The sequence below is a fragment of the Octodon degus genome, unplaced genomic scaffold, assembly GCF_000260255.1.
Source record: "Octodon degus isolate 3935 unplaced genomic scaffold, OctDeg1.0 scaffold00032, whole genome shotgun sequence".
NCBI classification, from domain to species: domain Eukaryota; kingdom Metazoa; phylum Chordata; class Mammalia; order Rodentia; family Octodontidae; genus Octodon; species Octodon degus.
Window position 1 is genome coordinate 5,960,324 of NW_004524608.1, and position 18,023 is coordinate 5,978,346.

The 18,023-nt window shown below is 36.3% G+C and overlaps 1 protein-coding gene across 8 annotated transcripts in view; it reads right to left on the reverse strand.

The window, feature by feature from the left end:
- Nucleotides 1-18,023, reverse strand: part of Cnot4 (CCR4-NOT transcription complex subunit 4) — a 130,910-nt gene that overhangs the window by 61,276 nt on the left and 51,611 nt on the right. For 7 of the 8 annotated variants that reach the window (XM_004629851.1, XM_004629854.2, XM_004629852.2 and 4 more), the window contains exon 2: nucleotides 3,536-3,803. In XM_004629851.1, coding sequence (XP_004629908.1) covers nucleotides 3,536-3,709 — 174 coding nt within the window. In that variant the 5' untranslated portion in view covers nucleotides 3,710-3,803. Of the gene's footprint in view, nucleotides 1-3,535; nucleotides 3,804-6,573; nucleotides 6,595-18,023 lie in introns of those variants that run through there. The other variant, XM_023713616.1, reaches the window with a different exon arrangement.

An 18,023-nucleotide genomic window follows, 5' to 3' on the forward strand; every position in this document is an offset into this window, starting at 1 on the left:
ACCTAACTGTACATAAAAAACCAACATGGTAAAATCCAGAAGAGGTAGATTATAAAGATGGGAGATAAAATTTAACTGCAGATAAACCCACAAAGGTAATATGAATATTAAAACTGAACATACGGATACAATTTGGTCAGTTTTTTGACTACACAGTAAATTTCTACAAATATATTATCAAATGAAAAATTACAAGCAAAAACTTCAAAGGTGTTATTTCAAGGCTGTCGAAAAGCGCATATATATATATATATATATTTGTTTTTTTAAATGTATTTGTATAGGATCTATAGGGTCTCACTACGTAGATCAGACTTGTAGTGATTCTCCTGTTTTCAGCCTTCCAAGCACTAGGATTATGGGCACATGCTACCACACCCAGTCTCAATAGCTGTCTCAGTGCGCTCCAGGGGTGGGGCCGGCACAGCATGCAGGGATCGAATCCCAGATGCTGCACTCTGCCTAAGCAGGCACTTTAATCCGCTGAGCTATCTGGCCAGCCTTAGATATATTATTTTTAAGACTGTTAATATGGCAGTAAATTACTAGTTAATATGGCTCATTTTATATACATAAATAAAATCAATTTTTTCTACATTCCTTTGATTCCGAATTCTACTGACTTGGATCTTATCTTTTATCAGACTTGCACAGAACTGTTTTTATCTTATTGGTCTTGTCAGAGAACTACCTCCAGCTCTTATTGAAAAACTTCTCCTAGTTCACTATATTCTGCTTACTCTCTACCTTCCACTGTCAATACAGTTTGTTTGTTTTTGCAGTACTGGGGATTGAACTTAGGCCCTTGCACTTGCCAGGCAAGCGCTTAACCTACTGAGTATCTCCCCGGCCCCATTTTTTTTCTGACTTTTTTTTTTTGTGTGGAACTGGGGATTGAACTCAGGCCCTTGAGCTAGTCTACTAAGCCATCTTCCCGGCCCCTTTTTTCTGATTTTTAAAGTTAGAAATTAAATTTATTTAGTTTGGTTCTTGTTTTCTAATAAATGCATTTACATCTTTTAAACTTTTCCTCTACATACTTTATCAGCCTCAATTCTGAGAAATCATGTTCCAATTACTGATTAAAAATAATTTATAATTTCATTTTGATCTTTTTAAAGAAGTCAAGATTTATAGAAAACTATTATTTTTATGTTATGGATGAATGACAAAGACCAGAACCTAAATGATTCTGATTTTTTTTTTTAAATTTATGTATTTGGTCTCACTATGCAGCTTGGACTGATAGTAATGATCCTCCTGTTTTCAGCCTCCCCAGCGCTGGGATTACAGGAAAGCACCACCATGCTGGGGCTCAGTGGCTGGCTCAGTGTATAGGAAGGGTGAGGGCTGACACAGCATGTGGTGCCAGGATCAAACCCTGGTCCCTGTGCTTGCCTAAGCAGGTGCTTAGTCCACTGAGCTATCTCGCTGGCCCCGTGGTTCTGATTCTTAATCTTTCATGTATGATTTAGATTTTTCTCTGACAATTCACAAAATTTCATTATCTTCAGCACTCTGATACTCCAAAATAAAAAGCCTATACTGGCAATTGATAAATCTTTTCAATTAGGAGACCAAATTAATCATATATTTGGTAATTATTTCCCTTTGTGTCACTGCGGCCTCATCCTACAATACTTTAAAGATAAAGATAACATTGGCAAAGCTGATTATTAATGAAAGGAAAAATGAGTTACTTAGGGAAGTCACAAAGAAAATCATTCAATCTTAAGAGATTATCTAGAATTACTTCAAATCTTTGGGAGGAAATGCTGTAGGAAGACCTGAAAGAATGAGGGATAGAGAAAGCAGTTAGTATTCATTTCAAGAAGGAAGCATTAGCTCAGCATAGGAAGAAATTACTGAAAAAGCAATAGCAGTGCTTCAAGGTCCTAGGGAAAACATCAGTGTAGCTGGCTGAGTATGGTGTTGGAACATACTCCCCCTTTTGTGCCATTTAGCATGTACATGAACACAATGGGGTAGACACACTCTCGTTTTGGTGCTACTGTCTAAGAGATCTTCTTAACCTCATCTTCCAACAGTTTCCTTAGGTTACTCATTTTTCTTCAAATTTAACAACTGCTCATTATTATTATGACATCTTTATAACATCTCAAGGGGGGAAAAAATGAGAGACTATTTTCATGAAGCCAATTAAGTTCACATCCCTTAGAGTTTAGAGTGATCCTCAAAGTCACCACACTTTGAATAAAGCAATTCACTATGATCATTTTGTTTGGAATGCTTAAGAATCAACTTTAAAAACATGACTAAATGCTTAAAATTCACATCAATTTATATACATTTTAATCAAAGAAAATATTAAATTTTTCATTTACCTTCCCATTCTTAAAGTATACTGTTAATAAAATATTCATTGTATTATGTATTATATAAAAATGTACATTACAGGTAAATTATATATATATATATATATATATATATATATACCCTATAATACTATATAAGCATATAAACTACATTTAACTATAGTTTTATATATAACATATGTTACACATCCATTAGATTTTTCAATATAAATAAAGCTGGATAATTCATGGTTTCCTGAAATTTACAAACCTTAAAGTGAGAGGCAGATTACTTTCTAAATTTTAGATATATAAAGCACATTTCAGTTTTCTCAAATTTGATGGTAATGAACACAAGTTTTTTGAAATAGGCAACTAGAAAAAGTTTAAATCACACAGACATCAAAGAGAGTACAAATACATAACAGATACTTGCATTAAAATCTAAGGTCACAAATTCCCTCAAAACAGAAATGCAGCATTTCACTATTCTAATAGCTCAAATACCACACTGTAATTGTGCTGCAGCTGATTATCAAAGCAACAAAGCCAAGAAAATACTAAAAATCACAGATTTTTAGACTTATAAGGGGCTCTGAATGATACAATATTTCAGAACAAAGATTTCAAACTGAAAAGACCCATCTGAATCCCAAATCTACTATTCAGAAGTTGATGACTCTGGAGAAGCGCAAAATGGGAACGGCAATGTCAGCCTAGAATTGTTACAAGGGCTCAACATATGAGTAGGTGATCTGTTCTGAACCACAATTTCTGTCATTCTGAATTTTTTTAGTAAACATCTCTCATTTCATACAAAAAAATCAGTGCATCCCTTTCATCACATAATACTGAATATATTTTTCTGATTTCACATATCCTACCCAAATCCATTACTTTTCTACCTCTAAACATCATAAGCAGCAAGCCCCATTGGCCGTGCCTATCATCTCCTCAGCAAGGCTACATAACTGCACAAAGGTCACACAGCTAGTGAACAACAAAACTAAGACTTGACCCTAATTCCCATTACAGTGTTCTTTCCTCTTCATTATGCCCTGAAGATAATATGCTTCACAGACTCTCAGCTGATGATCGTAGATTCTTTTAAAAAAAGCTACTCATAATGATGAAAGTAAAAACTATACATTAAAACTGTACAGTAAAAGAAGCCTATAGACTTCAAACAAACACCTATGGAGTTATTTTGAAGCATTTACCTTTCTACATGCAGGACAAAGCCCATTTTCATCAGTGCGAATTCGATGCCAACAAAATCGGCATATCTGGTAGCCACAGGTGCAAGGGAAAAAGTTGATATCATCTATCTCCAAGGGCTCCATGCAGAGAGGGCATTCCACAGGGTCTTCTTTTGCATCAGGACTGCGAGACATCTTCACTTTATTAAACAGCAGCAAAAAAAGTTTATAATAATTTAAGGGAGAAGGAAGTTCAGCACTGAGAGCTAAAATGTAGAACCTTGTAGACCTGCATTAAGGACAAACAAAAGGCATTGTTTACTATTGGAAAAAAGTTACATTTAACAATGAAGAATCATTATCAAAAAAATCTGGAAAATATTAACTTTTGCTATAATTTCAGAATGGATTTCTGAAAATTTTGTATATCAATATAAACGACCTGGAACGGATTCTTTGGATTTAAGAGAAATAGACAAAAAAAAAAAAAAAAAAACCCTTCCCTTTTGCTAAGTAAAACATTTAGTAGTAATATACAGCACTAATTATAACACATTTTAGCAAAATAAGAGGCAGAAGCATTTTAGCTTGAAAATACACTAAAAATTGTCTGGTCACTGATGTAAAATATAAAATATGCCACGTATTAATTACCACTTGCTAAAATACATCAAAATTTATGAGACCAAATGAAAAATAAGAACTATAAATATCTAAAAGTTGCATGTTAACATCAAGTTCTTGCCATAGAATACATGCTAGATCTAAAAAAGAATAGACAATAGAATCTGTTTACAAGTAATTATGTAATAATATGCCAATGAAATTTTATGGTATGCTTTATACAAGTATTCTTTTGGTAATGTTATAAAAAGCCTATAAGGAATATGAGAAAGAATGTTGGGCAAGCAGTTAGTCTGCTGAGCTATATCGCTGACCACCTCCTATATCTTAAAATTTAAAATAATGAGACCCTCTTTTGTACTTTGAACACTTTGTTTATTTTGTTATATGCCTCCAGTCAAATCATTCAGGATTTACGTTAATTATTGTCTGATTTGGATATGTACTGTTTTTGTTTCAGGGTCATAGCCCAGAGTTCCATTGCTGTTTATAAAATGACCCCTCCTTTCTATATTGGCTTGTCATACAGTTTTTATCAAATATTAAAATCTCATAAATTCATGGTTCTGTTTTTAGATTCTTTAGTTTCTCTGGTATTTTGTCTAATTCAGATTAATAGAAAATTGTTTAAATTGCTTAAAATCTACATTGTTACAGGGCTGGCCAGATAGCTCAGTGGATTAAAGCACCTATTTAGGTAGACAGGGACCAGGGTTTGATCCCTGGCGTGCCGTGCTGGCCCTACACCCAGGGCACTGAGACAGTGATTGAGACTGAGCATGGTGGTGTGTGCCTATAATCCCTGCACTTGGGAGGCTGAAAACGGGAGGATGATTATGAGTCTGATCTGTGTAGTGAGACCCTGTACTAAAAACATATAAAATAAAATAAACTGTTACAAAACTCTTATGTCTGAGGGCTGGCCAGATAGCTCAGAAGACTAAAGCACCTGCTTAGGCAGATGCAGGGACTGGGGTTTGATCCCTGGCGTGCTGTGCCGCTCCCACCCCCAGGGAGCACTGAGAAAGGGACTGAGACTGGGCATGGCGGCACGCACCTATAATCCCAGCACTGAGGAAAACAGGAGAATCACCATGAGTCCGAACTACATAGTGAGACTCTGTAGATCCTGCAGACCCTGTACCAAATAGATAAAAGAAAAAAAAAAAAAAAAAAAAAAAAAAAAAAAAAAAAGGTATTATGTCTATAATTCAAATAACTTCTTGAGGGTTTTTGTTTTTTTTTGTTTTTTTGTTTTTTGTTTTTCCGGAACCAGGAATTGAACTCAAGCCCTTGTGCTTGCCAAGGAAGCACTTATTCCACTGAGCCATCTCCCCAGCCCCCAAATAATTTCTTGAAAAAGAAATTTTTATTTCCTTTAGCAAATTTGGGACTTCTGTTAATTAGCAGGATGATCACAATGAATGGTATCTTCCTATGAATCTATATTTCAAAGTAATAGTGAATTTTTAAAGATATAGGCCAGGAGTGGTGGCACAGCACTTGGGAGGCTGAGACAGGAACACTGCCATGAATTTGAGGCCAGCTTGGTCTACATGGTGAATTCAAAGCCAGCCTGAACTACATAGCAAGGTCATGGCTCAAAAACAAACATGAAAACAGTTGAATTCTATCACAAAAAACTGTCACACCCAAGGCAGTCTTCACACATTACATGCTCTGTGTCAATGTCTCACTTACACTGATAAGCATGTGTGCTTAGCATGCCCTCTCTTTATGGCAATCTCGTCACTTCTCTACCTGTTGTCAGGAGCTTCCTACTATATTGTACACATGTGCTTAGGAAAATAAGATGTCAATAAAATACAGTATCAAATATGTAATGAGTGCTTAGAATAGACATCAACATCTTCACATCAGCTGTTTACTTGCTTATAAAACCTAAAAGATAACATAAAAAATAAAACATTGACGTGAACTACAGGTAAACATAAACTAAAGTCTACCAAAGAAATAAGCTTTGCTTCAACTGTCACACCCAAGGCAGTCTTCATACAGGACAACTGCATGTTCTATACCAAGTATTGTTTACACTGACAGCAAACATGTTTTATTTTCTTTTACTTTCTCATAAGGCATATTTGACAACTTTTTTGTTTCCCTGTTGTCATAGTAGACCTTTGTGATGTTGTACCTGCCTGTTCACCTGTTAGGTCATCAATGTACTCCGAAATTTTTTTGCATAGTTCCCAGGGAAAAAAAACACTTTGTTTTTCCTCTGCTGTAAATCATTTCTTATGAGCTCCAGTCCCAATCCTCTAAGAAAATTTATCTGTAGTATTCTGCACTATCAAACTATCAAACTATTTATGCCACACATATTTAGGATGAGGTAAAACACAATCACTCGCCAATGCTCGTATTTGAAGTGATGTCACAGTTGCTGCATAATTCATCAAAAATATCTACTCTACCTTTGGTTTTGTGGTTAAAAGTTTCCACCTCGGACTTCAGTTTTATCAAGGTTTCCCTATCAATATTTTCATCATAGTAACATGTTGACATTAGCAGTACCAGTCTGTTTTTCTTTGCCATACACAAAGTCAATGCTGGGCTGGGGAGATGGCTCAGTAGAATAAGTGCTTCCCTGGCAAGCACAAGGGCCTGAGTTCAATCCCCAGTTCCACAAAAAAAAAAAAAGTCAGTGCTGTATCTTTCTGAAGTCCAAAGTTTGTACCGTACAATTCTGTTTTAAAATTGCAACACTTCATTTGGAATTTCTGCTTTGTTCTTGGGTAGTTCCTGCACTAGTCAACTTGTGCTTTCTTACCAAATGTAACTCCAATTGGAAACTGGTAAACCAATTGTTAAATGTCACATTTGGATTAGCTTGGTATATGGGAGCAACAAGTCTGTTTACAAGATTATTGAGTTCATTACTAGATGAGTTACAACTGGATGGCTGAGTTCCAGGATAAATGTCTAAACTGAAAGCATACTAAGTCTCATATTTACAAGGCAAAAATTGTTATGCCACATTTTGACCCACTGCTTTTCCATAAATCTTTCAAATGCCTGCAATCACCATGGCAAATCTGTGCTAGGAAGTACAGCAGACCTACAAATGCTTTCAGTTCAGCCAGTAAAATGTCATTAATACAGTTTTTTTAAATATGGCTACTGATGCATACAGAATGTGTTACTTGCATTTCAGCCTTTGTATGTTTCACAGCATCTTGTAGCATTTCAACTGTTATAATTTCCACACTGAATGGTAGTGCTTACATTCTGTCCAATATATTTTATCTCTGCTGAAACCCTCACTATATTTTCAGACCAACTTCAAATATTGGATCATTCCATTTGGTTGCATGGCCATTCAGACTAGTGAAATATACCTATTCACATTGCTTTCTTCATCACCTGAATTAAGGAGATCTGCACTTCTTGTGTCTGTATCAGTCAATTCTTGTTTGATTTCACTGTCACAAGAACTTTGGCTCATACAGCCAAAGTACAAGCCATCATCATCATCCACCCACACCGCCCTTCTGTTATGAAAGCATGTAATGGATCCTCATCATCCATGCATGAGTAAACTGATGATTCACTTTTCACATCCTCCAAAACTCACTGGTTTTTCATCTACCAATGATAGAATTGGGCTACTTCTACCAAAAAAATCAAAATAAAACATTTTTTAACAAATCCTGGACCCTCTGTGATGCTTCAGTAAACATACACAAAACCAGTTAGCTGGAGGGGCAGAGGTGGGTCCAAATCCCGTTTTGCCACTTTTGCACACGTCATTTATCATACCAAGTGGGTAAACACACATGTTGCTTCCCACATCCCTTAGGGAAATGCACTGAGACATACAACAGGATACTATAACATAAAGTACAAATTTACAGCAGAAAATAAGGGATGGGCCTCTGGACCAAGTCTTATGCCCCATGAGCCTTTTTGGCTCATGGTTTCAGAGGATCCACTCCATGGTCAGCTGGCCCCAAGGGATAAATGGCATGTTGAAGGCCATGATGGAGAAATGCTGCTCAATCCATGGCAGCCAAGAAACACAAAGAGAAGAGCCAGAGAGACAGATCTGCCCTCCAATGGTTTGCCTGCATCAACCAACCGTCTCCAATCAGGCACCACCTCCTAAGTGTCCATCCAGCTATGAACTCATCAATGAAGTAATCCAATGTGGAATACAAAGCCCCATGATGCAGTCACTCTCTGAAAGCCTCATCCTTTAACACATGACATTTTAGATCTAAACCACAAAAACAATGAATACAAGAGAGAATGCATCTGTATGTTTCTAGCACCATGGAGACACCACACACACAGGTTGCCAAACATTTTTACACGAATGGTAAAATGTAGAAGTAGCTAGATATGGTAAAGCACTGAAACTTAAGGAAAAATAACTGATTGTGCCTCATTTCTTACCCTAAGTAACTACATGATCTTGGATAAGACACTCAACAGCTCTAAGATTTGATTTCTTCATCTCAAAAATATGCAGACAAAAACTTTTAGGGAATTTCAAGTATAGAGAAAATTCCCAAATGTTAGTCCAAAATAAACTCATAAAATATTCTTTGAAGCTGGGATTGGTGCTGCACACCTGTAATCCCAGCAGTCAGGAGGCTAAGGCAGGAGGAAGGCTGTGAGTTAGAAGTCAGCCTGAGATGAGCTACATAATGAGTTCAAAGCCAGTCTGGACTATAGAGCACAACTTTCACACACACACACACACACACACACACACAATTATTTGAAATAAACTCCCTATTATTCTAGATCAAATTTTCATTTAGGGAAGGGTAATTTAAATTCATAAATCAGTGGCTGGGGAGATGGCTCAGTGGAATAAGCGCTTCCCTGGCAAGCACAAGGGCCTGTGTTCAATCCCCAGTTCCACCTCCCTGCAAAATTAATAAAAAAAAATAAATTCATAAACCAGTCTAGCAATATTAAGATAAAACTGACTTAAAAGAAGGTGCAAGGCAAAAGATCTTTCATTCATTTACAAAGCAAAACCAATAACTTACTGGTCGATATAGGGGTGCTTAGGATAGATGTGATCAGTTTTTAATTCAGTAATCAATCACAGAAGAGGGGCCAGGGAGATGGCTCAATAGAATAAGCACTTGCCTGGTAAGTGTAAGGTCCTCAGTTCAATCCCCAGTACCAAAAAAATAAAAAAAACAAAACACAGAAGAAAAATACTTTTTTCATGTTTATCTTACCTTCATAGTAACTTGGCAAGAACATATTTTATCCTCCATAAAAGGTGTAACTAAGGGCCGGGGAGATGGCTCAGTAGAATAAGCGCTTGCCTGGCAAGTGCAAGGGTTTGAGTTCAATCCCCGGTTCCGCCAAAAAAAAAAAAAAAAAAAAAAAAAAGGTGTAACTAAGGCTATAAGTTAAAAGATACAATTGCCAACTTCAAAATCTAAACTCCTTCAAAGTGGTTAAGATGTAAGTCATGATTACTTAAATGGTACTTCCAGATACTTAGATATTAAATAAAAACGTCAAAAAAGTAAAATGATACTTTTTCAAAAAATAATATTCTACATAAAAAAAAACTCTACCTGAATTCTTTTTATCATCTGCAACTAACACCACAAGGCAGTATAAACTCTTGACACAAACAGTAACACTTCTGCATCCCCAAAACCTTATATTTTGTATATATAAGAAAGGAGTAGTTAAGTGTAAGACTCCAATCAGACCTCAATTTCCCAACCCCCAACCTATGTGCCAGCAGAGATATTATTTTCAATAAAGAACTCAGCTCAGCACCACAACTGTCATTGGTAAGTACAGACTCTCATTAAGAAGTTAAGATAGGACAAGCAAGGGGCTGGGGAGATGGCTCAGTAGAATAAGCACTTGCCTGGCAAGTGCAAGGGCCTGAGTTCAATCCCTGGTTCTGCCAAAAAAAAAAAAAAAAAAAGATAGGACAAGGAATTTTTCAGTCCCCAGCACATCTGGGGACATCTGGGGCCAATCAGAAATTTACACAGGATGTTTCAAACATTTTCCACTGAGGTACAAGACAGCCAGAGAACTTTGACCACAGATGCTTATTAAAATCTTCCCACCTAATATCCTTTGCCAATTACTCTCTGCCTGCTTGCTTACAGGCACAATAAATTCCAAACCATGTTGCCTTTACACAAGCCTGGTGTAAGCTACTCTCTGCCCCTCTCACCATCTGTTACAGTAAATATACAAGGTACTTGAAATTTTGCTTGCTCTGAGATTCTTTATTACTTATAAAGTACCACACATAATTTTGTGTCTAGGATTCTGTTCAAAGTACGGGCTATCTGGCCCGTACTGGGCCAGCCACATAGCTCAGCGGATTAAAGCACCTGAAAGCAGGCACTGGGGCCAGGGTTCGATTCCCAGGCCTGCCATGCTGGCCCTGCCCCTGGTGTGCACTGAGATGGCAATTGAGACTGGGCATAGTGGCGCATGCCTACAACCCCAACACTTGGGTGGCTGTAAACAGGAGAATCACTACGAGTCCGATCTAGTAGTGAGACCCTGAACACCCTGTAGACCCTTCCCTAAAAATACAAAGAAAGAAAGAAAGAAAGAAAGAAAGAAAGAAAGAAAGAAAGAAAGAAAGAACCAAAGATATGTATTAAAATACACTAGAATATAAAGTAGTACAGCCACTGTGGAACCTAATTTGGCAAGTTACTAAAAAAGTTAAATACAGAATTACATGATCTAAGGGCCGGGGAGATGGCTCAGTAGGATAAGTGCTTGACTGGCAAACTCAAGGATCTGAGTTCAATCCCCGGTTCCGCAAAAAAAAAAAAAAAACAGAATTACATGATCTAGTAATTCTACTCTTGGTCATAAACCCAAAGAATGGAAAGTAGAGATCTGAATACACTAATACTCAAAAAGCAGTATTATTTGTAACAGCCAAAAGGTAGAAATAACCCAAGGATCAATTAACAGATCAGTAACAAAATGAAATATATTAAAGTAATAGAATAGCATTCATCCATAGAAGGTAGCAAATTCTGATGCATGCTACAATATAAATAAACTCTGAAAACACTGGGTTAAGTGAAATAAGCCAAGCACAAAAAACCTGATAGTTTATGATTTCACTTTCATGAGGTATCTATAACAGGTAAATTTATACAGACAAGAAGAATACACATTACTTAGAACAGGGAGGAAGAATGAAATGTTTCTTTCAATGGATAGAGAAGTTCTCTGTATGGTGATAAAAACTCTAAACAGACAATGGTAATGGTTACATATATTATGAATGGACCTCATGCCACTGAATTGGATACTTCAAAGTAAAATGGTTTTGGTATGCACATTTCATCATAGTTTTAAAAACATCATGAAAGTAAATACACTACATCCACTTATATACAGCACATGATAAACAGTACTCTAAAACTTTTGCAATAGTACTTGATTACCCTTTTCAAATTAATTATTTAATTTTCAGCCAATCTAACAGCTGAATATGTATAAGGAAAATGTCTGACACAACTCCATTGAATAGTTACATATAAATTATACTGCTAACTATACTACACACCAACTTATATGTACACTGTAAGTATACATAATTAAAATTATTTATAAATGAAATATAAATACTGTTTATGTTTTGTTCACTATAAAAGAATCTTTTCTCTCCCATTACTGGATAATAAATCCAGGGACATTCTACCACTGAACTACACCCCAACCCATTTTTATTTTTTATTTTGAGATAGGATCTTGCTAAGTTGCCCAGCCTAGCCTCAACTTGCCATCATCCTGTCTCAGTCTCCTGAGTAACTAGGACTATACAAATGCATATGCCCAGCCTCTGGAAGAAAATCTTAAAAATTCCTATAAAAACCATATACATCCAATTCGGTATACACACAGAACTCTAAGCAATACATTTCTAGGAACCTGTAATGTAGTATGTCACCACACACCTTGTATTTTATTTAATGTTTTATCACTATGAAATTGTTGTTTATGTAACAACTACTTTCTTTTTCACAACAGAATCTTCAAGACAGCCAAGAAATGATTGGACCATTACATTGGAGCTGTATATTAAAAAGTTCCAACATGGCCACTGGCAAATAACAAGCAGTCACAGCTTCAATAAATGAGTAAAAAAAAGGCATGAAGTCTTACACTGTTATTTGTAACTGACAATCCTCTTCAACTAACCTGTCCACTACTGATGGAGACCACTAGGAAGCAGCCCAAGTGGGACTTAACCAATGAACTTAGCATGTTAACTTTTTGAGTCCATCCAAAGCCTAGGCCATTTGTCTGGATATGGGCAGCAGACCTATAGTACATGAACCTCTGTGAGTCACTGATCTCTCTAATGGCGCATGAAGGCAGAAATTCTCAAAGGATAAGAGAACATCAAACATCGCAGCCAAGGAGACCTGGATCCAACCTCAACTAGATAGAAACTGTAGCTTCAGCATCTCAATCCTGGGTGGATTAACTTAACCCCTTACTTGCAGAAGTCCTTGAGTGGTCCCGTCTTTCTTGAGCTTTTTGAGTAGTCCCTTCCCTTCTTCTAATAACCAAATAAATACAGGCTACCTAGAGGAAGTCTTGGTCTTAGTCCTGAGACCTGAAATCATTCCATTTGCCTCTTTTTATTTAGTCTTACACTCGTTTGGGAGATTGTGGACCTGATCAGTCTGCAATAGCCAAGAAATATTATTAACCCTATACAGTGTCTCTGTTTAGGGGTATACTTCAAAAGGTTCATATAAATGATATAATTTATATAATAATTATATAATTTATATAACCATTATAGAAAGACTAACAGTAGCTTTTAGTAGCTATAGCTACAGCCAGCTTGCTAAACGAAAAAACAAGTAGCTAACATCAACAGTAAGAATTATTATTCCCCCTTTTAAGTTACTGCCAAAGTACCAATATATGTACCACAAATACACACTTTATAGAACCCAGAACTATCTATAATACACTCAGAAAGGTAACAAAATTTATGTTTTAGAAAAATATGCAAGTGCAAGGGCCTTGCACCAGTTCCACCAAAAAAAAAAAAGAAAAAAAAATAGAAAAGAAAAAAAAAAATTTGTATCTAAGAACTGAAAGTCCCTCTCATAAAGATTAAATTGTAGTTACAAAAAAACCCAACTATGTGGGTTTCTTATCTGCCATCATTTTGCTATTGAGTAAAATACTCTTATTTTACTTTTCTAAGATGTAAATTAAAAGAAGCATACAAGTCATCTCATAAATATACCACGTCTCTAGTGATAGCTCTAAATTGCTTCCCAAAGGTATTGACTTCATTTGCAAAAGTGTGAAGCCTCAAACCCAAGAAGGCTGATGTGAAAAATAACCTGGAAAGGACTGTGGGCTAGCTAGTTAGTAGGTGAGAACCCAGGAGTAAGATGGACCACCTCCTGGGGTCTGAACACATCTTCAAAACTACCTTAAAACCTGTTTGGATCTGGCTGTGAAGCAATTTATGTCCTAAGGTCTGAATAAAAACAACAAATCAGTCAGCCAGAAATAAGTGGAGTTTAAACCCTGGGTGTAGTTAAAGAAGGAACAGTAGCAGAAGAGCCCTCCCATGGATGGATTCTCAGGCTGCATGTGCACTTACGCAAATCTATGCTCCTTGCAGCAATACTCTAAGAGTTTAGTACTGCAAGAGGGAAATAGATTCAACTAAAATAATGTACCTGAGCCAGTAAACAAATAAGTGAGTAATAAACTCTTTAAATAGGATGGAGAATGGAAGACAAGTATATAAAGTTGATTCAGTATTATTAAACATTCATTTTCCAAATAACACAAAATTACAACCCATACAAAGAAACAGAAAAATGTAACTCACATACAAGGGATAAAAAAAGATACAGCCTACAGGAGCAGCCAAACATTAGATTTAGTAGATAATAAATTCAAAGGAGCCATTTATATAAATGTTATAAAAACTAAAGGAAGGTATAATGACTGCATCAGTAAAGAGACAGATACTACTGAAAAGAAACAAGCAAGCACAGTGGTACATGCCTGTACCCAGAGCTTGTTGGGAAGCTGGGGCAGGACTGTTGGAGCTAGGAATTCAAAGCAGCCTGAGCCATAATGGCAAGACTCCTGTCACTTCAAAAAAACAAGTACCACATAAGAACTCTTGATTTGGCAAGTACAGTGACTAAATAAATCCTCTAGGAGTTCAAAAGTAAATCTGCAGTTGCAGACAAAAGGACTGGTGAGCCTGATAGAGATCATGTAACTCAAAGTACAGAGAGGAACAAAATACAAAGCCTCTGAGAAAAGCAGAATAGCAAGTACAGTGGTACCCCTGTTAATGAACACACTTATCTGCAAAAATTAAAAGGGATCTGTATTTATCAACATACTGAATGAAAAAGCAAACAGTGCGTAACACTTCATAAAATGTTAAAAAGTTTTCTCTATATAATTATAAAAATATATAATCAGAAAAAAATGACACAGATCTGATTAAAATTATCTCTAGAAAAACAAGGGAGAGAATGGGAGGAAGAATTGGAATTTTTAAAATTTAAGTATGTGCGGTACAAAGAGACTATTCCATAACAGCATTTTTATTTATTCTTTGAGACAGTCTCATTATATAGCTCAGGATGGCCTTGTAATTGCAGTGATCCTGCTCCTTCAGCCTCATAAGTGCTGGGATTACAGGGGTGCACAGCCATATTCAGCCAGTAATAGAAAATTTTAAAAATAACTTTTTAAGGACATTCAACTTTCAATCTTTTGAGTGTAAACACTGCCTATTTTGTTCATCATTGCCCACACACGTATGGTAAATTGTAAGCCAACTGTATGTGGGTGTGAGCATAAAAAAAGTGATTCAAAGGAAATCTACAAAATGAGGGTCACTGAGCAGTAGGGCTAGGAGTCACGTATTTTCTTTTTATTTCCCTCCATTTTCCAATATCTAGAAATGAATATTTACTTTTATAATGAGAAAACAGTATTAGTTAAAACTTAAGTACAAGTAACAAAAAGAAACAAAGTGATTGATGAGATGAAAAAGTTCTGGTGTCTAATTAGAGAATCAGCATCAACATGTTTCCTATCAACTCAGAAGAAGGCAGGAGTACAAGAAGTTCAAGGCTATGCCTGATGAAAGTGTTATTAGTAAGATAAATATGCACAAAATCAGAGACTAATTACTGTGCCAATTAGTTATCTAGCACACTTGTATTGGTTGTCAAGAGGGTTGCCTCAACAAATGTATTTTCAGTTAAGAACAAAACAGTTTCGTAGAAATTTGTCATTTAAGAGATATTTCTGTGTATCGATTCACAGTATACTAACATTAATGGATATGAAATACTAACTTCAGAAGAAACATAAAACTGCACTGCCAAGGCTAGTCTAGACCTCTCAGTATTTAAAAAGAAATTCATATTTACTCAACATGAGTAAGTGGAAGTTCTTTCTCTGGCCAAATCTAAGTGTCATCCAGTTACCTCTTCAATTCTGACCTCAGATGGCACTCTGCCAAGTCAAGTAATCTTCCCCCAAGTTACCACTCCGTACTCATTCCTCTCTCACATCATCCCAGAACATCACAGCTACTTCTGTGGTCCCACTTCACAGCAAATGTTGATTAATATGGAAGCTCAGTTTTTAACTGTTTTTGGCTGAGCAGGGCAAGGGAGAAGGAGACAGGAAGGAGAAAAAGGTGGTATACATTTAAACAGTGATTTTTTTATATGGAATAAGGTTTTTTTTTTTTGCTCCTCGAATGCCTTCAGGGCACTTTTGGCTGGCTGGAGTGTTGTGGGGATGGAACTACAGCAACGTGAGGCTGCCAGCATTGTGGAAGCAGCCACTTAAAGAACTGAGCTAGGGCCAGGCCCCCTAAACAGTGATTTTTTTAAAGATAGGAACAAAAATGAATGCCTGTAATCCTAGCACTCAAGAGGCTGAGGATCACTGCAAGCCCAAGACCAGCCTGGGCTATAAAGTGAGCTGAAGACCAGCCTGAGCTGCATAGCGAGACCCTATCTCAAAAAAAAAAAAAAAAAAAGAAAAAAAAAGAAAGAAAGAAGGGCCAGTCAAATAGTTCAACGGACTAAAGGGCCTGCTTAGACAGGCATAAGGACCGGGGTTCAATCCCCGGTGCGCAGTGTTGGCCCTGCTCCCGGGGCACGCTGTGACTGACATGGTGGGACTGAGACTGGGCATGGTGATGCGGGCACATGCACCTATAATCCCAGCACTTGGGAGGCTCAAAAACAGGAGGATCACCACAAATCTGATCTGTGTATTGAGACCCTGTAGTCCTTGTACTAAAAAATGCATTTAAAAAAAAAGAGATTCTTCTATTCTATGTACCACTAATTCATTTCTTTTTCCAATAGAAAATGTTAAACAAACTAATATTCATATGGAAAGTCTTAAAAGGAAATGAATGTCAGAATGTATTAAAGAAACTCTCTGTGAGCATAGGGAACCCTTGATTCACTGTGCCAGATCAATTACAAATGTGAAATACACCAGTCTACCCACTAAAAAAACTAAACTAATTACATAGGGAAAAAAACCCTTCCAATTCAATAGCAATGCAAACTTATTTAATGAATTCAAAAGCTATAATTCCAATGTAGAAATTGACAGGCAATATATGGGTATAGGCTTTATTATTTAATTTCCCATATGAATTCATTATGCCATGCACACATACTTTAAAAATAGTTTTAAAAATCCATGACCATGCAGTCATGAGCAAAGCAATTTAGAAATATATAGTTTGGAGTCAAATTCATCTACATAAATTATATTTTAAATGGCTTCAGGGAATTTAAACCTCTAAATTTGTCAGGCATGGTCCCCGCAATCCCCAGCACCTGGGAAGCTGAGGCAGCAGGATGGCTGTAAGTTTGAAGCCTGGGCAAGTTTAAAGTCAGCCTGCACTATATAATGATAGCTTGTTGAAAATCGATCCATCAATCAAACCCATAAGTTTAAAAAAGACATTATACACATACAAATTTTGAGATCAAGGAAATTCTGTTTACTCAATTGTGAAACATATTAACTCAGCCACACCACTGTCACTTTAGAAAGCAAAAGTTTTATTTAAAAATGTAACATACTCAAAGACTCTAAATGCATTTTATAATATATCACTGCAAGTAAAAGTAAATGCTTACATGGAAGAAAAACCACTGTTTAACATAATACTAAGACAATTCCTCAGGGAAAAGTCTAAGAGAAATATACTTGAAAGAGGTCCAACCCCTAGATTTCTCAAGTTTGTGAGATTTCTTTGGTTAGAGTAGAAAAGGGATGTTAAAACTGTAACCACTAACCAAATCTTCCCTACTATTTGATTTTCTGAGGCCTAGAGAAATATGGAAAAAATAACCAAAAGTTTTTATGATTGCTGATTCTACAAACTGAGCCAAACCTTTCCTCCTTTAACTTTTGGTTTTAGGTATCTTGTCTCAATAATGACAACTAATACAAATGATTTTGCTAACACTCATAACTCTTCTACTTTTATTAAATAATGAGAAGATCCTCTCAACCAGGTATGAGGTTAGTGTAAGCCTGTAATCCCAGTACTTCTGAGACTAAAGCTGGAGAATCAGAAGTTCAACCCTAGTTTGGGCAATTTAGTAATATAGAGAGATCTTGTCTCAAGATATTTTCCATGTTTCCTAGCTCTTCTCCTTTGCTTCTCTTGATTAGTCCTTGAGATCCTGCTTTCCTTTTACTTGTATTACATATTTCCATTTGTATTTCTTCTTTTGAGTTCTTATACTAGGGAAACCATATGATATTTACACATGTGTCTGGTTTATTTCACTTATGAGTATATGTTCAAGTGGCATCCACTTCAATATAAAGGCTT